The sequence below is a fragment of the Dermacentor albipictus genome, chromosome 3 (genome assembly GCF_038994185.2).
Source record: "Dermacentor albipictus isolate Rhodes 1998 colony chromosome 3, USDA_Dalb.pri_finalv2, whole genome shotgun sequence".
Lineage (NCBI taxonomy): Eukaryota > Metazoa > Arthropoda > Arachnida > Ixodida > Ixodidae > Dermacentor > Dermacentor albipictus.
The window spans coordinates 100,214,186-100,236,480 of record NC_091823.1 but is presented as its reverse complement, the minus strand read 5'-3'; the positions used below and the strand labels follow the sequence as shown (position 1 = coordinate 100,236,480).

Sequence of the window (22,295 nt, the reverse complement as noted above, 5' to 3'; positions counted from 1 at the left end):
TTGCACTTTGTGACTCAACGCACTATATCGACTAGGTTAATCAAGAAACTATTGGTCCGTATATGTGGCCTTTTATTTTAATCAGTCGTTGTTTGTGGGCCTACTCACTGTGCTGGAGAATGCCAGCTTTTTGGACTCTCGCAGCGGACTCTGTAGGTACGGGACGAAATGCGCTAGTGCAGCACTAGTAATCAACAATGTGTAATTGTCCTATAAAGGCATGCGATTTGTATACGCGCCAATAAACGTTGTAGATTCAGTTGTCCGTGCGTGTGAATACCGAAAGGCGGCAAGCAGATACACGAGGCACGGGCTCCGGCGTTGTGTTGAGCCTTCAGAAAGCAAGTGTTCAAGCGGGCCCTTTTAAGTGAGGAATATACAAAAGAGTTGTCGTATGGGAGTTGTAAGTAAGGACCTGTACTCGCTAGAGTGCATTGCTATTCTTTTAGATTCATACAGTGACTGTTAGCACTTCTAACACACACAAAAAAAATTCTGGCTCTCCATTAATCGAGAGCAGTGTTAAGCATGAAATGGCAACCGCCAAAGCAGAAGATTGGTTGGAAATGATACTAGCCAGAATCTTAAAATGAGTGTAGTGCATGTTCGCAACGTAGAGCACACCACAGCACGTCATACTGTGCACTGGTCCTTATGGACGCTGCCCAGCTAGAAGAAGAAAACCGGCTGAAGGCGGCACGACAGGCAACGAAAGACGTCAAGGAGACGGGGCGCTATGCCCAGCTAGAAGAAGAAAAGTGCCTGAAAGAGGCGCGACCGAACGTCTCAGCAAATCTCGATGCTTGCTCCGTGATCACGACGCAAGAGGTCACGTGTTGTGCCGCCAAGGCTAGCTGCGTGACGTAATGCTCTCTCCTAACTTTTTTCCTTCCTCCATGAAGGCAAAGCAGCGCATCAGACACTTCTGGCGCCACGCCATGCCGCAGCTCGTCGAGCGCAGTAGGTCCGCAGCAAATTCCATTCCCCAGAATTGAAGTGTATGGTGTTATGTATCTGCCTTTTGAACGTCGCTTTTAGAAAGGAGAAATAAAGTTTCAGCGCAATAGAAGTTACAGCTTGAGTGATATTATGAGCAAACATTAGGAAGAACCTAGAAGCAATATTTTTTTGCAACCCCTGTGGGAGTAACTAGCGTATGTAATGCGTTCCTGTACGAAGGGTGGGGGGATCTCGTTTTGTTCTCGTCTGAGGGCCCGGATAATGGCTCTGGCTTATGGCTCAAGGTCATTTGAAGGTAGCTGACAACGGGAGATAAAAGCATTTCATGCCTAAGACATTAGGAACCACCCTATACGCTCTCAGTTTGTCATAGCTGACGTCTACAAATGGAGCTTCACGAGGAGCTTCTATGGAAAACCAAAGCCGACATCAATCACCAAAAGTTCAAGCAAGCAAACATCAAAGTCCTCATTATGCCGCATGAAATAGGATTTATTGCATGAAATATGATTTATTGAAAAGCAATGAATGATCACTGTAAGGGAAAAAGCAAAGAATATATGGCTAATTAAATTAAGCTTGTGCTCTGGCTCCAACTTTCTTTTGGCACAAAGCGGTTCGTTCCCGTCGGAGCCGTGGCAAGCACGGTTTTTCGAGGCGGTAACTCTTATTGAAGCAACTGAAGCAACTGTCTACATGGCAGGAGTAAGCAAGCTATAAGCATAGTTATAAAAAAAAGCCAAAATAACGCGACGTCGTCTCTATGATGGAACGCCACTTGACTTTCCGAAAGCAGCGTCGCCAATCTCGCCTGGAGAAGTTACATTGATAAAAAATAATAAAAAAAAGAAACGCTTTACTCACGTCATCTTAAGACGTCTCGCCGGCGGGGGCATGAAGTTGGCATACAGTAGCAGGGCTCCCTCAGCCAGTATGATGATTTCGACTTTATACTCGTTCTGGGAAGAATGAAATAGAAACGGGTTCATTGTACCACCGTTCGCTGGCCAAAAGCACGCAGGAAAGCCGCGACAAATACAAAATAAAGTTATAGACCCTGGAACATCTCTCAGTGGTGCTGCTGCCACTATGCCTCCCCCCTCCCCAAACTGAAGGCGTACAAGTGTAAAAAAGTAACTGTAATCTACATAGGTACACTGACACTGAAATAAATTAATTTCTAGTACAAAGGCATATACTGCACGTACAACAAAAAATTAAAGCAGGCTAACCAGATCCCTATTGCTGCGTAATTGACGGTAGAAGCAGTGATAGGACAATGAAGGAGGGAAGTCATAAGGCAGAGGTCGCACGAAGACACAGCATTTGCTACGATATCTGCTTGATTCTTCTAACCGATCGACAGTTGGTATGTATAAACATAAGTGTCCGTGAACGTAATTACATGAGCGAGAATGTGGTTCTTTTCAAAGGTTAATTTTGCCTCCAATAATGTAACACTCGCACTATGTTTTTTTTTTTTCACCATGAGAAAGAAATCGGCGCTGTGCACTTAACCTGAGCCCCCTCCCCCTCCCCCCCTTTTTTTTTTGCAGGGTCCATTTTCTTGCCTAACATTCATAACTTTAATCAGCGAACTCGCCATAGCTCACAGCCTGATCGAATTCCACCGGAAACAGAATGCAAAACAACCCAAGATGTTTTGCGTACGCCGAGATCCCTTGTACTTCAAATGTTCGAAATAGATCTGGATTACTACAGGATCCCACAGTGCACTGGTGTAGCAGTGGACTGATAGCTCTTATCCATCCTTTCCTATGACGCTATCACACTGAAAGTCTGCAACACTTATCGGCACTTGCCTAGTGGTTATAGCGCGCTGTCGTCAGGACGATTATACGTAAACGCTAGTAATTTTCGACACGAAAAACTATCTTGGGTGTCTTCGTATAAGCTACAGCAAACAGCAGCTTTAAAGGGCCCGCGTCGAAAAAGCTATGCGTTGGCATTGTTTCGTCGTACAGGCGTTGTTCTTTGCCTTCTCGGTATTCATACCTTTCTTCGTCGCCTATTCTCTGCGCTTAAGATCCGTGGTTCTTGCTAATGAACTATCGTGCCTCAAAAGTACTCTCATACCTTAGGAAGTTATGCTCCTCTTATGTGCTCCTGTCCCTTCACGCCACCTCTCTTCCAGGTGTATCTGATACGTCTTCAAAGCGGAATGATTGCCGTTTTGTTTACTATCCTTCAAACATGTAGATTCTGGAATGGTAACCGTGCTTTTATTATCTCCCATAACGAAATTTCCGGTCTCAGTCGCAGAATCAATCAATCAATCAATCAATCAATCAATCAATCAATCAATCAATCAATCAATCAATCAATCAATCAATCAATCAATCAATCAATCAATCCGCACGTACCTGGAAATTATCGATGAAGTGTTGAAGGGTGAGCTCGCCTTGAATGTCAAGCGTTGTCCATAGGGAGAACTCAAGGTCTCGAAACTGTTGCAGCAGAATCGAAAAGGACAGTGCGTGAGGCCCAAGCTCAGTGCGTTGAATTCACTCGATTCTTCCATTATGCAGGCATGCTAAGCACCAACACATAACTAAAGTGGTCTTTGAAAAAAAATTGGGTTGTGTTTTGCTTGCCGAAATCACTATCTGATTAAGAAGCACACTGCTATGGAGGGCGTCCGGAATAATTTTGACCACCTGGGGGGCTCTTTAACGTGCACCTAAATGTAAATACACGAGCTTTTTCGCATTTGGCCCGGATCGAAATGTGGCTGCCGTGGTCGGGATTGAACCCCCGACCTCGAACTCAGCTGCGCAGCGCCATCGCAACTGGTCGTCCGCGAAAGGCCTAAAGTAGCCTCTTGGCCAAACGTAATACGCACCCCACTTGTGACATGGGAGAGCTTTGCGCAATCATTACACGAAATCCTTGGCAGTGTTGGCGATTTAGCAATTCTGTTTCTAGATTTAATGACATTGCTGAACGTTCAGCAAAAATATTTTCCAGTAATCGACTGGCGTCTTCCTTTAGCTACTTGAAAGAACAATTGGATTCAAAGCGATCAAGGCGCTCGTCCTGTCGTCTTCTCTGTCTGTGTCCCTGTTATTTGCGCTAGTCTTTTGATTAATTAATTAATTGGATTCATTTTGGCGAGATTTCATGTGCCATTTCAAGCGCCAACCAAGTACCTTTTTCATCCTAGGAGAATCGTATTACTCGTGTCATTTCGAAGCTTGCCTCATTTGTAAACTATATTTGAAGATAAACGCAGAATTTCAGCTCTCAATATCAGTTGTCATATTAGTAAGCTGTAAGTTCCCTATACCCTTTCTGGTAAATTCACTTTCTCGCCCGTAGGCAACGAAGACAAACCTGAAACGTTGCGGTACATTATTAACGCCACGTAAGCTGTTACTTTTAGTGTTCCAAAACGTCGACGGCACCTAAAATTCATTCAAAATATTTACCGACAATCATAGTGGCTTTGCAGCAGGATTTCGCGGAAATTTAGTGAAATCTTTGTCTTACTTTGGCGACGGGCTTCAAAATTTTTTTTTATGTTGCTTAGGTGTTTGCAGTAAACAAACAAATCATCCATTGAACTAACTGCACTTAGCGGTGTTTTGATTCCGGTGCAGTCTCCCTTTCTACAAAGATTCTACCTGCAGTACGTTCATGTTTATATATATGGAATAGCGCATTCCGCTTTCTGCAAGCATTGAAGAGGGGCGTAGGGGCGTTCCACCAACGGGCAGAATGCACGAATCTTTTTGTGCGTGATTATCATTTACCGTTGGCAGACCGTTTTCAATAATATGTCCAACATCCCAGTTGGCTGGCACAAACACTTACTAACAGTTATAACATAACTTCTATTGGGAAAACAGGCCCATATGTATAACTGTATCTTGCACAACTACAACGACGAGTTGTGTGGAGCACACAAAGCGATTCCATATCAGAAAAAGGGTATCACGCTGGTATCCTGATAAAACTCGGCGACCAGCGGCAACTCAGCAACAGATATGAGCACCCCAAAAAAGTTGCTTTGTTCTTCAGCCTGAATTTTTATTAACGACGCATGAAAGTAAACCACTCACCTTTTTCTTCACGGGAGTTATCGGTTCCGAGAAGCCGAAGAAAGGCAACGCCAGGTTGACGAAACCGTTCTTGTACAACTCCAGCTCGTTGTGATCCTGAGCCAGCTGCTCAATAGACGAAATTGAAAGAAAAAAAAGAATGTATAAGGCTCCACCAGTGCTATCGTAAGCATATCGCGGTCACTTTATTCGGAACAAGTGCAGCTACGGAAACAAAGAAAAAACTCTACCACCTCCGCACAATAAGCTATTCGTTCACAATAGTTACATTATTAAAAAGGCTTGAAAGAGCAGCGCCAAATCATAGAACGATGAAGTATTCTTTCAGAGCTACTTGCATTTATTTTCGGGGGGAGATGGTTAATTGGGGGGTGAGATGAAGACCAAAGGTTTTCCTTTTGAATTGCCTGCCCAACTGAATGCAGTGCCGGCACGTCAGCGTGACGTCACGGATTTCAATGTAGATTTGCGTGTTAAGAGTGTTTTCGTGCAGAAAGAAATCATGAACTTGTTATGTTGTACTTCTGCTTCTTGCGAAATGCGATGTTCTCCTAGAACACGAACCGAACAGAGGTCTCGTTCCTGTTCCATCTTCTATAGGCTTCTTGTTGTACCGCTTTAGAAATCTGCTTTGCACAAAATGTTTTTATTACTATCTCCTCTTCATTGCGTGCGCTCCATTGCATGCCTACAAAGCACGGATCAGTACGATACGGGGTGTGCGCGTACCTTAGATGTGCAGCAAGAGAGCACTTGTTACCGAGTACGTAAAAAAAACATTATTGCCTAGACGCCTTCAGGAGATAATGAGCATCGGAACCAGTTGAACAACCGAGACTCTGAAAGCACCTAGAACGAAAGACACCACTAGGAGCCACGTTCCTCGACCGCACATCCCAGCTTATATAATCCGGATGGCCACGGCGCATGGGTGCATCGTCTTCACCCCAAGTTGTTAATCTTTTGCATCTTGAAGTCTGGCCTGAATTAGATGTTGTAGGAGATGGAGCCGAAACAGGTCCTGAGGCCAATATCTGATTAGTTTTGTATACCACCACCGACCCCTCACTAAGAAACAACGCTGTCTATCTGTATTTGTTCCTTTCTACGTCATCATTCAGTCGCGCTTACACATTCTATCACGGATTAAAACCAGCTAGTCTGCCAACGTGTCTCCACCAGGCACTGCTGCTATTATTAGAACGTAGCGCACCTATCGGGTGTTGCTGCGGTGTTATTCGCGTTCACATGTCCGAAGTGCGTAGTTGATTCGTTTCAGACATCTGCTGTAGGTGCTAGCTAATGCTGCACTCGGGCAATGAAGAGCCATAACTAAGTTAGAGCGACATTAGTAGAGCATTTATTCGCTACTTAGGTCGGGTGCGTCGGGGTATTTGGCAAGCCGACTACCTGGGACGCCAACAAGGTAACATGCGGCCTGAAGGCAGTAAAGGTTCTTGCACACTCAAGCGTGCTGTTTTGTATGACATGTCTAACACCTTTTGCCTTTAAGGCTAATGAAATTTTGCTGTACACGACGGCGAAGTGAAACTACACCTGTGATCAGATAAGCCGTAGTTGACAAATGTGTAATAATTGTGACCACCTGGTGCGCACTGACAGTTTGACAGTGACAACTACTGAAGTTTGTTTTCGCATCGTCCATTTACTGTTTCCTGCAATTTTTGTGTCGTCCTGTTTACTTGTCACAAAAGGTCGCTCAGGGAAAGCACCGGTGGCGATGCTCCCGTTTTGAAGTTGACGCACCATCCCGCCATGACGTGACATTTTGGTAGCGTATAACTTGGGTCTAGTGAATTCTTTATCCGCTGAAACAGATAACGCTGTTTTCTAGAAGAGCTAAAGACTGAACTTGGTAAGCTCTAACAAAAAAAGCATTTCCTGAGTGACAGCTGTACGAAACTGAAAGAAACTGAATAAGAAAAGATACATTGAAATCCATGACGTGACGCTTATATAATATAACGGCACTGGAGTTTCGGCGCAAAATTCAAAATTGGAACTTTGACCTGTGTGTATATATATATATATATATATATATATATATATATATATATATATATATATATATATATATATATATATATATATATACACACACACACATGGGTGAGGTTCGGAAAGCTGGTCGAGCCCCAGCCCTTCCCCCCCCCCCCTCCCTGGAGCAGTCACAACTTTCCGCCTATGGAGGAAATTGTGCGATCATGCTTCGTTCCTTGCGCTATACTTCCAGTGGGGCAGAACGTGTCGTAAAAGCGTCCGACCTGTGATCGAACCAGAAATTTTGTGTCTTCAAGCCTACCATTGTACTACCGTGATACGTCCACGTTATTGTATTGCCTGGAGTGTGCTAAAGAAAAATTTTTTTCAAGCGCCCAATATTCCAAAGTACAACAGAATTAATGATTCATAAGCACCACTCAACTCGAGAACACTTAACTCGAAAAAAAATAAGCTGATTTAGTGTTTCTCTTTGGTGTGCCTTTAATTTTCGCAACACCCTATACAGTTTTCACCCCCCCCCCCCCCCCGAGGCGTGCACTCTCGAACACTTTCAACGCGGGCTGGCTCGAATGGTCCCCTCGTGCAGGCACTCCTCGCTTTCGACCGTGCGCTTCCTTGGCCATCTGTAACAGGCCACTGTCGACGGTCACGTGGCCCGAGCCCCTGACAAAAACCTTAAGATGTCTAGGCGTTAAGTATAGGCCTCGAAACGGGTGGCCTCACCTTGTACAGCTCGAGGCAGGCGAGACCCGCCACGAGCGAAGTGGTGGTGGCGATGGCCGGGATGATCTTGCCCGCGATGAGCTTGCTCTGGAGCCGATCGGCTGGCTCGATGTCGTAGTTGGCGGCACGCAGGTTCGAGGCCGCGACGATGAAGTCCATGTGGAAGTTGGTGTCGTCGTCCTTCTCGAACTCCAGCGTCGTCAGTGTCACATCCTGGAGTTTCTCCGGAACGGGCAACTCTTCCAGCAGTTGCACCAAGCGCTCCTCGTCTGAAGCAGAGAGGATATAAAAAAAATATGTTGCAGGACGTCACAGTTCACGTAAGGTATCACGTCAAGCTCGAAAAAAAAATTGGGCGAGAAGAAAAACAATTCCGATCATTAGCCTGTCTTATCAAGCACATTTTTCAAGGCAAATTGAAGTCACATGAAGCGTAAAAAAGTTTTGATAATTTTTTCTTGAAAAATTTATTTAGCAAGAACTAAAAAGATGCGCGAAATCTTGAAAGCGTAACGATACAATAACAAAAAAAGGAATGTGTGGTCCTGATAGGTTTGCCTTGCTTTATATATAAAATTCAGCCGTATCAGAACTTCTCGTACAATTTCATGTCTTTAGATTCATTGCACAGACACCTATATAAGAAACCCGCGTGGAAAGTACCGTTAAAGACCTATTAGAAAAGTAGTTATCCTTGTTGATAAAGTGGGTTGAGAAAATCAAAAAAGTGAAACATCTGCAGCGCCCAAACAAAACAAAACAAAAATTCAGGGCAGTTAAAGTTCCCCAAATTCGTAGTTTGCCTATTCCTGTTTCTTGTTTCTTTCTTTATTTTGCCCACAGGGCACCTCACGTTTATATTTCTGACTTGTTTTGAAGCATCAGCGCTACAGCTGAGGCCTTCACAGGGACTGGCCGCTGAATTGCATGACAAGTTCATGCTACCTAAAGGCCGTGTTCTATTTGAACTGGTTTCAAAATATCGTGTGCCTCTCTTGACACTGCTGAAATGACTGAGAGCGTCAGTTACAGAAAACTGGAAACTATGAAGGTTCACATAGGTGTACGTGGTTATTTTTTTGCCACATAGTGCGATTGAAGCATTCATTCAGAGCAAGACAACGTTTTACAGGCTGCACAAATCTATACTGGTTTTCTTCAGTGTACAGCTTTATTCAAGAATATTGCAGCCCCCCTTCACATTAATTACCAAGTTTCAACTCACTTCCAGAAACAGATTCTCGACAACCTTTCCTTTACCTTGCCTTCGCGCTCTGATCTTCGCCATACTGTGGCCACTAATCTAAATGAGTAAACTGGCGTGTATAAGCGCAACAAAGAAAGGCAATTTGCTATTTATTTAACGCACAGACATCTAGGATAGCTTAAACGCATTTTAAACGCAATGCGACCCCTTATGAAAATTTATGTTTATACAAATAGAAACATTCTGTCAATGTTTTACAGCGAAGGTGTATATGGCAAGGGTACCTAAGAATTTTCGTGGACGCACACAAAAACTATCATCAATGGCTCATACCCCTGTAAGCAGTTTTTCCCTCATACCCTAAGCAGCAGTTTTTCGGCATAATTATAACCGTGTCCTTACGTTCTGGAGGGCTGGTCAGAATTTCGGCGTCCCCGGACAAATCGGGGGAATTCGCAGGTACCTATTCCTTTTCATGCTTTTCACGCTTCGTCAGAGCGGCGCTCCGCCAGCGTTATCAGCGTGGTCAGCCGGACTTGAACGGCGAATGATAAGAGTGGCATACAATCGCGTGAAAGGCATCGCTGCAAAATTGTGGCGCGGGCAGCTGAAATATTTTTATTGCGATAACAATTATAAGGACACTCCAGGCGCATTTCCGACGTCGTCGCCGCCGTCTGCGTCACCATGATAACGTCACCGTGATAAGTGCGATAACATCGTGGCCGCGCGCCGTATGCTGTGTGCGAGTGAAAGCGCGCGAGGGTGAACCGACGATGGTGGCTCGGTCTCGTGCGCGTAAGGGAGGAACGTGGGGAGGAAGCACGCCGTCTTTCGCCGCGCGTAAGACACCGGGCAGCGTTCTACTCCGGCGTCGGCTGAGTATGGCACGGCGGAGCGCGGGCCCCATCTTGAAAGCGATCTGCGACGGGGACAGAGTGCGCCAAGTGCTGATAGCTTTGTGTGCGCTGTGTTCTCCCCACTTTGTTCGCGTTGAAACGAGAGGCAACACGAAGGTCAATTCGCTCGCTGGTGCTGCCGCGCTTCCTCACGCCGGCGTTTTGTCAGCGAGCGTCCGCGGTGATCGAGTAACATGTGTTTATGTTTGTTTCTGCACGCATGACAACTAGCTTGTTAAATAAGTTAGTAGGCGAATGTTTACAACATTGTACGGCCGGTTAAACTACTATCTTCACTTCATATAGCTGTCTACCAGTTCGCTATCGCAATCGATGTTTCGAGTTTCGGACGAAACTGTGATTTTTTTCAACCACTTTCATTTTCATTTTTTCCTGTACTGCTTCTGCATTTCAATTGAAACCACTGTTAACTTTCCCTATGCTTTTCTTGCCTTCGATCCCAGTGTGCGTCATATGGTTGCGGTATATCATTGCAATACAAACATTCGAAGGCAAAAGAGAAGGCGATTTAACAACTCACGAAGCACGCACCGTTCGGTGGTGGTACGACCTGCTGCGCTACAGGCTGTGCGTTTGCGTCGTTGACGTTCACGGCTGTTTGCGCGTTTGGTTGCGGATCGAATGCTGGGACTTCAACCTCCTTGAGCATGGCGGCGATCGCCTGACGGTCCGTGATGCACGGAATGCCGAACATAGTTGCCCGCAGGTTCGCTGCAGCCACGATGTAGTCCATGTGCAGCGTCTGCGATACGACGGAAATGAAAAGTGCGAGTCAGAATGGCGACACGAGCGCTGCGTTGTAATAGAAGCAACAGCCGTAACTGCAGTAGAAATCTGAATACTTCGGACGCACCTTACATATGGACAAACAGATATACGCTTATAAGCACGGAAGCATGCATACAAACAGTAAAACACACAAACGCACAAGCAGCATGTACTCTTACGTTGTCGGGGTCAAATTCGATGGGATGAGGACATCGTTTGTGGCCAGACCAGAAAAGAGTACCAGAGGTTGTAGTCTGTGAGAAAAAAAAACACACACAGTTGCGCAAGTTAGACACACCAGTTTAGTTCATCACTTGCTAAAGTCAGTGTTAGATGAACAGAAAATGTACAATGTCATGGTGATGACAAAATGTGTTTTATTCGAATAATTCCTGCCAATCTGTGCTACTCCCAACGTCTTTTCTGTTCCTCCGAAACCAATGCAACTGAGGCACCAACAACGTCATTGTGGTGCCATTTACTTCACAGCGTTTTATCTCATTTCGGTCGTTTGTGTCCCAGTAGTTGCCGGGTTTAGTCATTGCTTAGCTTTGAATGCAACTGAACCCTCATATATTTGTATAGCGTTTTACAGCGCCGAGCAGACGATTCCAGAATTATTGTGACGTTGACATTTGTGTTCCGTATTCGCCTTCTTGGCTTACCAACTATCAGTTAATGGCGAGACCTCTACGATCGCCATTTCAGAAGTTTTATACATCATTCTCGGCTAAATTGTATACATCATTCTCGGCTAAATTGTATTGTCTTTTTTCAAGCTAGTAGTATATGGTAGCACGCTTCCCACGTCTACTTCGCCAGCAAAGCCTGAGAAGGCGAACTCGTACGTGGTTCTCGGGAAAGTTTCGGAGCAGCTGTCGTATCTGGTTGCTGTACTGCTCCTGGAACCGCAGCCTGGCGAAGGCGACGCAGTCGTCGAAAACAATCGCTCGCTCGTCGACCAGAATCTTCTTCATTTCTTCCATTAGCACCACCTGTAATGGGAACGTGGTGATACACCCATTCCTACCTTGCGCCGAATACATGCGTTGTTTCCGAAGTATTTGTTTGTTTATTTGTTTACGTCGGGAAGATGCGGGATTGCCCAGGCAAAAAGCGAAAAGTTCACTTGAAGGAAACCTGAGACCCTCTTGTACATGGCATACAGCAAACGCTCAAATATGCCTATACAACAAACAATGAGTGTGGAACTGAGCATACAAAAGTTGTACAAAAAATCAAGTATCGTTTGCACGCGATACGAAGCCTTTTACTGAAAGAAAATGGACTAACACTCAGATGGTTTCCTCAGCTAATGTTCTACAGTTTAACAAAATGTATTCGCTCTTAATGATAGGATTCGGTCTACTGAATAAAATACTTGCTTGTTCGTTTTTTTTTCCTGTTTGAATTTCTAGCATAGTTTCACTGGTTCCATAATGTCAGGTTTTCTTCTGCATTCTCACGAGACAAAAGAAACCTCTGGATGATTTCGTACACGAAACAACAAAATGGCGCACTCTCAAGTGAATATTCTATAAACCATTCCTTTGAACAAAGCTCATTTTAGTATTGTTTCGCCAGAGCTTTGGAGGGTGCAGCAAGCACTCGCCTACATGCTATGCTTGTGTATTTTTACAAATAACTGCCTTAAAGAAGTCACGCACTATTTTGCCTTCATGGGGATCATTCGCTTTGTATTTTTGTGCTTTTTTTATGGAAGTACCACAAACACCATATGCGGAGAAACTCATTTCGAGAAGTATTTATGAACTTTCAGAACACTCTATATGGCTCGCGAACTTTTAGTAGATTGGACGAACAAGCTTCCGTAATGCCGGTGAGACAAACATGCCGTGGGGGACGCAGAGCACAGACTCAAGTTAACATTGACGCAGCTGTGAGTGCACTCGTCGCATTAGAAAACTGTCGAGCGCAAGACTTTTACCTTCTCTGGAGAGATGGAAATTTAAACACCCTGTCGCTACACCAAATTGAAGAAACGCCGTGGATGTTGTTACTCCCTCTCAGGTGATCAAGTAAGATCCAAGATATACTTAATATTCGTCCGCATATATTGCTTTAGCTGCGCGGTGCTATCTTCGCCGCGTCACCATGGCAAATTATTCTTACTTGCTCCCCGCCTCACCAGACATCCCTTCAACATTCCTCTACAAAGTTTTCTTATACGAATCCCGCTAGAGAATCCTCCATTATGTTTATTTACGTTGTACCCTCTTGTCGGCGGAAGAAATAGGCGAAGTGCAACATAATACAGCGTGGTGTGTTCATTAACGATGAAGCATACGAGGACTTGGGAATATATGCGCCCGCAGATCCTTCCTGTAAAATGTGAGCGGCAATAGAAGACGAACAACCTTCATATAAGAAAACTGTATTTACGACGAAAGGTCCTTCGGGTTTCCAACGAGAGTTCTCCAGTAAAATCGTTTCTTCTAATCGCTTGCTTGCCTCGTGATGAAATACTGAAATACGATGGTAATCACGATATAATGTTGAATCAGCTCAAAACATGTATTGCGAAAACAAATCCACGACGGACAGTTGACTTTCTTAGGGACAGCGCACAATCTGTTTTCGTACTAGCTTTTCGGTTCTCTTTAGTCAAACAGGAATGAAACGAAACTTTTGAAGGAGTCATTATGCAAAGAAGAGGTGAGGCGCGCAGACAGGACACAAGAGTAGAGAAGTGGACAACACGAACGCGTCTTTTTTGCATAATGAATCCTTACCAACTAGCTCAGCTTTCTGTCGTTCTTTTGAAAAAATCTGCTGAGTTCCCATGCACCGCTTACATTACATTACTACACACGGAACCAGTCGTTTTTGTATACGCTACGTTGCATGTATTACCGTATGGTTGTTCCACTGTAACCATAAAGACCGTCTTTCAAACGTGAACTGGACGTCTTGGAGCACACTTCGCCGTATCTGTCATCCTGATTGCGCGCATAAAGGTGCCATGCATTGCTGCGTGCGAAGCATTGGGCTGAATGAAAAACCGATGTTGGTGATTGAGCCTTATTGTAATCTAATGCCACCGAAGCAGCTACAGCTGATAGCTAGCCGCACCGTCGGTCACACAAAACGAGACGACAATCACACTGAGGACTGGCATCAACTCATGCAGGAATTCGTAGACAGTTGTTTTTGCTATAACCAGCAGCACTTTTCTTTTTGCTATATCAAACGCTATCTTGGTAGTCATCTAAAAGCACAGCCAAATTTTCCTCTTTGTACAGTTAGTATAACCATGGTTCTTTTACATAAAGTGTCTCGAAAAGCAAAGTTGGCTAGCAAAAGAGGCTCGCCAGCTGGAAGGGCTTCAAAGAAAAAAAACTTTACATGGGACACAGGACGCGGCAGCAATGTCAGAACATTTAAAACATTCGGAGACTGCCATAAAAACGAAGAAAAAGATGCTTACTTTCTGGTTCAGTGGCAGCGTTTGTAGGATCTTCAGCCGAAAATGAGGGTCACTGTAAAGATTAGCGAATGAAAAAAAAAAAAGCATCAGCGACTTTGTTGTGTTTGACACACCAACCTCACAGCACCAAGATGCCCCCCTCTCCCACTGCAAGGCTGAGGTGAAACCAAAATCTAAATGTTGCATCTTCACGTCGCTTCTAATAACTTTACCAGAGAGTGGCGGGCCGACTTCTTCACATAGTGCTAGCCCACGTGATAATATAGAAATTCGAATGCAGTCATAGCCACATCTTATCCATTCTATCGTGGAAAGACACAACGTTTTCGTCTATCGCGTTCTTGGAAATTCGAACTGTGATGACATTTTTCATTCTTCATTGTTCCTAGTATAGTACGACACTTTTAAATTAAAAAATATGCTCATGCAAACGGAGCAGCAAGTGCAACACTGTATCTTCAGAACATTTTTATATCCAATGCGTCGTCAAAGGTCATTCGAAGATAAAAAGAATACAGCTACCATCTGTTCCGCCACTATTTCTCTCTGATGCTGGAAGAGTGACTCTGCAGTGCAGCGCTCTTCGACCTGCGCTGAATCTACGATGGGAGCAGGAGTTCCTTTGGTCTTACAAGAACCTCGATGGCGAACAAATATGAAAACGCGTATAACAAACGCCGCGAAGCCAATTTCTGTGAGCAATAACGCTGCTTTTATGAGCGAGAACGAGAGCATCCTTCTCTCTTCGATGACCACCATGGCATTACGAGACGTTCTCAAGGCTGCAAATAGTGACGTGAAATCAAACAGATTGCATTTAAGCAAGCAAAACGTGCAATGCTCCTTTCTAAAGCTTGGCCCATTTTGCCTTATTAAGAAGTTGTGTGTTGCCTTTGCTGGTTTTCTGAATTGTGCAGGCCTGGTTTAAGGATTTCTATGACGTGTCAGGAATCGTGCGCAAAGCGCGCCACCTCATCAATGTTCCTCAACCTCGAGGTGTTTGAGGCAAAGGTCGTACGCCGATTAAAAACGTATTTCCTGCAGGAAAGCACGCGTAAGAAAGCGAGAGCGTTACATGATTCATGAACGACCATCAGCTTCTTGCATTATACGACAGATCTGAAGGCAAACACGATGGGGAAATGCGCTCTTTTGATTCAAACGGACGGCTCACTTTATTTCCAGAGACAGGGACCAGAAGAAAGGTGGTAGAAATGTAAGAGGAGTGTAAATGTTTACCAAGGGCTATATTTCTTGGGTAATTTTTCCAAAACGGGTAACAAAACAAGGCATGGAGCTGGTTTGTTTTGTTTTCGCGCATATTAATTTCTGTCTTGTTAACATAATCAAACTGATTGTCTACAAGAGGGGTCAGATCGTAGAAATGCGCGTACATCCGCTTTTTCCGTGCACTGTACACTCACCTTAAGTACTGGACAGCACTTGCTGCAGACTGCTTGAACAGACCTTCGAATTCATCTCGTGCCCACTGGAAAGACAATATGTTCCGTCCTTTTTTCAGCACAGTATCATTTCGACGTCATCACACACACCAGTAGTGGAACGGAGCTGTACATAAGCGAGACATTCCTTGGGTCGAAAAAAAAAAACATTTAGCGGACACTCGATTTGCTGAAGCTGGGCCAGAATTCACAAAGCTTTTTGATTGTAAAAGCTGCTTGCAATTCACCAGCCGCCTTCGGTGATACATTTGTCTAACATCACTACTGACCAATACTGCGAACACAAGCTGTTTTGATTGCCTCTTTCACTAAAAGTGCCGCCACATGTCTCAAAGAACAGCCACCGCATGCATGCTAGACACACAGCTATACCTCCGACTAGAGACGCCTACTTCTAACTAGACCTGCCACCAGACAAACAAGCCTCAGCCCAGTAAGTACATTCACAATCAAGTCTCAAGCTACACGAGATAATGAGAGGCAGAATGAAAATCTGACGGCACATACATGTCGCCGGTTGGACGACTGGCCAAACTAAAATCAATAAAGTTGATCTATCAGTGCTCCTGGGGTGCGATCGATCGGAGATCTTTGTTCGAAATGCGTTCTGTTCGGTTGCTGCAGCGTCACAAAGTGGCAGTATGCAAAATTTGAGAGAATGGGCCGGAGAGTGCAGCCAATCGGCAAGCGGTGAACTGCCCGAAAGTTCACTTCCCTCGTTTGTCGTCTGCTTGGAGACAGTATACTACAAAACGAAATGTTTCTCGTCTTCCAATGAGTGAAATCTTTATCTAAAAAATGCTTTTTTTTTCTCAAGCTTAAACACGTTTTCAAATAGTAATACGTGTGACTACTACAATTTATAACTATTAGTTTCGCAGCGTCGTCCCTAGGTGGTGTCGCGCACGGCGAGGAAAGAAAAGAAAAAAGAAACGACGGGAACAATGACGCACATTTCAAGAGGCGACAACATTATAGTGGCTCGTTGGCACACAACCAACGCACTATTTGTTTCGAGAAACGAAAGCGACGCCGCAATTCGCATTCTGCCATTTTCTCAAACGCATTTCGCACCTCCACTGCTCTCGTTCCTCCTCAAGCAGCGCCAATGCAACAAAAGAAGTTCCCATCCCAAGCGCCATTTTCTCAAATTAAACTGGATTGGATTGGATCCTGCCATTTTGCGACCGAAGCAGCCGTTTGGATCTAATCAATCCACCAGATGCGCCATGCGAAACCGCTATCGTACGATCGCTCCAAACATCCGAACTCCCGTCGCGTTGGGCGCCTAGCAGACGACGTATTCGGTTGCAAGATTATTGACAGGAGCGTGCCGTCATTTTGACGTCACCAAAAACGTGGCCGCACTCCGCGGCTGGTGACGTCAGCGCGGAGTAGGCCAATCGCACGCGCCGGTAACCGAACGAACGCGCCGAACAACGATCTCCGATCGCACCCCTGTTGCGTAAAGCCCATACTGTTCATAAGGAACTGGCCGTAAAATATTCTACGGTTGTAAAGATTGCAGTTGCAAAGTTTCAACAAAAAAAATTCTGGCAGAACCCGTCTCACAAAGAATAACGACGTTAATGCGATTAGCATTGCAGCGATGCAGCGATACCTTACTGCCAACGTCGAAGCACCTAATGCAGCTAGGTTCCTCGCGCTTCCCTCCGCACACGTTGCACCATGTAGCGGCGCCGCCTCTACATGGCGTGGGTGCGATTCCGCTGAGCACTGGAGAAAATTATGAAGAATGATTTTTTTCATTTATTTTTTTGTCATTGAAGAGCGGCACACGCAGTGTGACAAGCCCAGTTACCCAAGTTGGCGTCAAATAGGCTTGCTGAAAAGCGGAACATGCCTATGTGGCATGTTCGGCAGTGATCCGATGTTGGCCTCAGGTTCATTGAAAAGCCGCACAGATAAGGTGGCACATTTCAAGTGATCCAAGTTGGCATCAAAGTTCATTGAACAACGGCACAAGCCCTGTACCACATACCGAGTGACTCAAGCTGGTCTGACAGGTGGTTTCGAGCCCTGTTCCCTCAGCCCAGCAGCGCGATGTGCTACCCATCAGACCATGGATTACCTACTCCTATTGACGCAAGTTACAAGAGAAACAGACAGTTGATCCGAGATCAACCAGCACTACGAGCAACAGCTTCATCAGTGATTTAAAATTTTAATAGATCGACGACAGCGGTGAAACTTGCATGTCGATGCTTTTCCAACATAACCAATACAGGCCACCATCCGCGTGAAATTATGCGGGGCATTACAAAACCAATAAGGTGTATTGTGTAAGAAAAAAAAAACACTTGACGAACCAACTCGCATATTCAAATCGATGTGAAAAGATTTAGTGAAGCGGTTAACTAAACTCTTCGCTGCTGTTCGTATTCACCAACGTGTTTTGCTGCATAGCTAACACGTGCCTTCCCGCAGACCGGGAATTACACAGTCTTGGGGATCGTCCCGATTTGCTAAGACATTGTCTCCCCGATCGGCCCATTTTACTTGTCCAGAATCGGCTTACTTTACAAAAAGACAATAAATTGACCAAGAGACGTGCTAAACATTGGGAAAGAAGGCACAGAACGCCTCGCTATATATAAAGGAATTAACCCCTTGAAGGCATGCCTTCGTTGCGGTACCGTTCTTTTTTTCTTTGTGTAATTCCGTGAAAAGCAGAACCAGTCCCTGGCACATTGTAGCCAGAAAGGGGCTACATATAAGCCGCTTTCTTTTACGAGTGCTGTCTATCCTGCGTATGAGCTATTCGGCCAGACACAAGCAGCAGCAGCCCACGATCACCAAAAGTCCGCGACGGTTCGCTAAAACTCTTCGCTTTAAAAAACAAAAAGAGCGCTCGGGATAGGAAAGGCACAATACGGACCTGCAGGGTGTGCTCGATGTTATTTGGAAAATGCTTGATTGTGCAGACGGGTACCGACTTCTCGGGCGGATCGTGGGAGGACGAGTAGGATTCGGTCAAGTCCGGCTTCACCACTTGGACATTTCCCTTAGTGCCCATGGTGCCGGACTCGAGCAGCGGCTTGCGGTAGTACACGCAGCGCTTATCCATGTACTGGCCTGCACGACATTAGTTAATGTGAAGATAGTGTTACTTATTGTGCGTGACAAAAAAAAAAATTCTCCATGTATAGGAGGCTCATTCAAAGCTTTAGCGACTGCTTTTGGGAGTGAACGGTTAAAGTCACACTTGTAGCTAGGGGAACACTTCATAATAAACACGAAGAAAAAGTGTACCTTACACAGACAAAAAAAAAAGAACGTTCATTACTACTAACAAGGCTCAAGGCACTGGCTTTCAATATCTTGCTGTGTTCTGAGATTTTAAGGTGAGACGCAATGTACCCACGCCAATACTGCGAAAGCGGTTGACCTAGACTGTTGACAGGCTATATCCAGGCAGCAGCATTCTGTTAATGGACACGCAAACGCGCAATGCAGCACTACGAATTATATAGTCCAAAAAACTCCAGCAAGCATTTACGCCTTCGTAAAGAGGAAGGCACGACGATAATACAGCTACCCCCCCCCTCCCGCCCCTACTACCCCAACCACTACTCCCGCAATGCGTTCCCGAGCTGTGACGACAACCCAGAATTTCCAAGATGGCTGCACACTCACGCGCGTCCACGTTGTCCAGTGCATTGGCCACGCCGTGGAGAGAACCGAAGAAGTCGTCGTTGTATACGTTCTCCGTTTCTGGACCCACTCTGTCCTCGTGGACTGCGATGTTCACGTCGGGGTTCATTTCAACGACAGCTTTCGCGGCTGTGGTCGACTTCATGCGCTGCGCGCGGCGTCAAACCATAAGAACGCGCTTGAAAAAAAGCGCAATCACCGTGACAATACGTCAAAGTAGGTGAATTTTATGCATAAAAATTTTGAGTCGACCGTGTGCCAAGCGAACAATTATGCAGTAGGACATAGGGTTCGCTTACAGGAACTGAGGCCGAATCCACGAAGGCCCGCACTGACAAAAATCTCGCCAGAAGTGTTCGCAATAGCGAATTCCGGACAATCCTTTTGCGCTGGACATATCATGGTAGGCCTTTAGCCAGTGGCAAAGTAATGAAGAACGAAAATCCTTAATTCGACCCAAAGATTTTCGTTGATAAGTGCTTTATGTCATTTACTGGTCAATTTCTTAATATTTCCAGCGTCGGAAGTGGCTTGAATTTTCTCTTAAAATCAATTCTAGTGCAAGAGCCTTTTCGTAAATACGGGCTCTGGGGCTGAATTCACAAAGCTTTTCATTCTTAAGTGGTCATTTCTATTGGAAGGCTGCTTTCGTTAATAATTATTAGAGGTTGGCGAAAATATTTTTTTTCGAATACGAATCGAACACGAATAGTAAGCTTCGAATAGCGAATCGACTATGGTATAGTCCAACGCAGACGCTACATTTACAGCTGGAATATATATTTTGGTATAATTAGGCACTACGCTTGTGCTCACAAGTCAGAAATAGGAAGACAGCCAACTATTAGGGACAATTAAAATCGGTTTTAAACACAGCTTCAATAATTGTAACTTCAGAAATTGCACAAATAGCCTCAGATCTTTAGGGCCCTGTTCCAAACAAGCTTTCTAAGAATGAATGGCTGCTGTATGACTAGCTTTACAAAAATGCTACATAAGTGGTCGCCAGAAAAGAAAAATCAGAAGGTGAGAAAAAAGGAAACAAGCAGCTGCTGAAAGTCTTGTGAACCGTAAACACATGCAGAAATGGGAAGAAACCACTGGTTCTAAAACTGCTACATGACTGGACTACCAAAAACATTGAATGACAGAATACAAGCAAAAATCATGCGTTGTCACGTAGGCTTCCGCCGCGACACCAAAAAAAAAAAAAGAACAAAGCTTACATTGCCCATTTTGTGACTCAATTGCTTCGAAAACCTTTGTCGTTGCTCCGCTTTTGATAGTTTGGCGATCCTTTGTTTGGCATATGAATCACAAGACTTTAACAGTCGGTTGTTGCACAATATTTGAAGTATTCTAAGATACCGGAGAGGCAACTCTCGAATACGTATAAGAATAGGGTGTAACGTTCGAGTCGTATTCCAAACTTCGATTATTCTCCCACCCCAAATAATATTATGTCCAGCATCGGGATTGGGTTGACTTTGCTTTCACTAAAACCTCCGGCGTAATTTTTGTGCGTGTGTGTGTCTGTGTGCGTGTGAATACGGGACTTGAATACGACTCGCATACGACCTAGTCTACTCAGAAGCCGAAGCCCAACCTAACCACATTCACATAAACTTGTTTCTGGTACAAGTCGAAGTGTAGCCGTCACCAACAGCGTCGAGGCAAGGCAACCGGCAGCGAGTGGAATGGCGGTTGCCTCCTGTTGGCTGTTTATTTTCCGCCCACATTACGCTTCTCACATGCAACAGGCCCCAACTGGTCGGGTTGAATCAATGTAACGCGCAAAGGTCTTGCTAACTGATGCGTCCCAATCGCATTGGTGGCGCGTTAATACTTATTTTTCTTCGTTGCAGAAGAAGGGCCAAGCCGTGGCCTCGTACGGCGAAGGGGCGTAGTCATCGGCGTAGCTAAGGAACAGACGGACACCGCGAGCCGATCTTATTGCCAGGTTGCAGCGTGGTCGTGCAGACCAGTTTGCTTGTATCCCAGAAGTGGCGTGCACTTTAATTGGGCCTGATCGAGCGCTCGTGCGATGACCGAAAGGGAGACGATGAGGGCATGGGTCTATTTCTCACAAGCACCCGGGAGAACAAGGTGTCGTAGACCAGGGTTCGCTCAAAGCACAGAGCCGTGACGCTTTAGTATACCCCCTATCCTAAAAACGGGCAAGTAAGTCATACGCTCCTACCTACTAGCGAAAATAATTCGAAGTGTTCCGATTCAAGAGCCACAACCGCAGGAGGAGAAAACGACCATACTCTGCTCTTTTTGCGCCCAACCAGATACAGACATTGAAGGGCACATTACGCTTCCCGAAATGTTTTCACAGGCAAGAAACCGGCACCGCAGAACGGATGAAGCTTATAAAAGACTCACGCCGACGTCTTCGGGTCGGAACAGGAACTGCCTGTTGAGATTGGACCGCTCGATGACGTCCATGTCTGTCACGTGAATGAGGCCGTCACTTGCCCCAATGCCCATCATGGCGAAGTTCTTGAGAAGCTCGCAGCCAATAGCTCCAGCGCCAACCTTCGCGTGGGGTATAATACGCAACCATTGCTCCAATTAGGGCATCAAAAGCACAAGGAACGGCTACATGTTAGCAAAATAAGAAAGTCAGTTTTGGTCGCCCGCTTCCGTTTGAACCAATTAATGCCTGAACACAGTTCCACGTCAAGAGAAATTGAAAAAATACTTTATAATTTGGATATGCAGAGTACATTTGTACAATAAAATTAAATGTATAGTAACTAATTTTTTTAGTAACTGCTTAGCTGAACTGTGCATAACTGAACAAACGCTCCAGCACATAAAAAAAGCTAATAAAGGGAGAGAAGTAGAATTTACTCAATATCTAGTGTGCAGCAATGCATTTTAGAAACTATACAAAAGAGGAAGTTCAGGTGTGAAATCGCTGCAATGGGACCTCTCATATTTTCAGCATAAAGGGGGGGGGGGGGTGCGGTAATGCGTAAGCATTAAACTAAGTAAAATCAAACTAAAGCTATAGTA

At 45.0% G+C, this 22,295-nt stretch overlaps 1 protein-coding gene across 1 annotated transcript in view; it reads right to left on the bottom strand.

The window, feature by feature from the left end:
- The window catches only part of LOC135901327 (ubiquitin-like modifier-activating enzyme 1), a 44,597-nt gene that overhangs the window by 3,304 nt on the left and 18,998 nt on the right, over positions 1-22,295 (bottom strand). Inside the window, exons 12-23 of the mRNA XM_065431076.1 lie at positions 21,660-21,812; positions 19,254-19,419; positions 18,496-18,692; positions 15,558-15,622; positions 14,134-14,185; positions 11,534-11,680; positions 10,865-10,939; positions 10,449-10,659; positions 7,791-8,059; positions 5,043-5,147; positions 3,345-3,428; positions 1,825-1,919 (exon numbers count right to left, since the gene is read on the bottom strand). Of these exons, the coding sequence (XP_065287148.1) occupies positions 1,825-1,919; positions 3,345-3,428; positions 5,043-5,147; positions 7,791-8,059; positions 10,449-10,659; positions 10,865-10,939; positions 11,534-11,680; positions 14,134-14,185; positions 15,558-15,622; positions 18,496-18,692; positions 19,254-19,419; positions 21,660-21,812 (1,619 nt within the window). The remainder of the gene's footprint in view (positions 1-1,824; positions 1,920-3,344; positions 3,429-5,042; positions 5,148-7,790; positions 8,060-10,448; positions 10,660-10,864; positions 10,940-11,533; positions 11,681-14,133; positions 14,186-15,557; positions 15,623-18,495; positions 18,693-19,253; positions 19,420-21,659; positions 21,813-22,295) is intronic.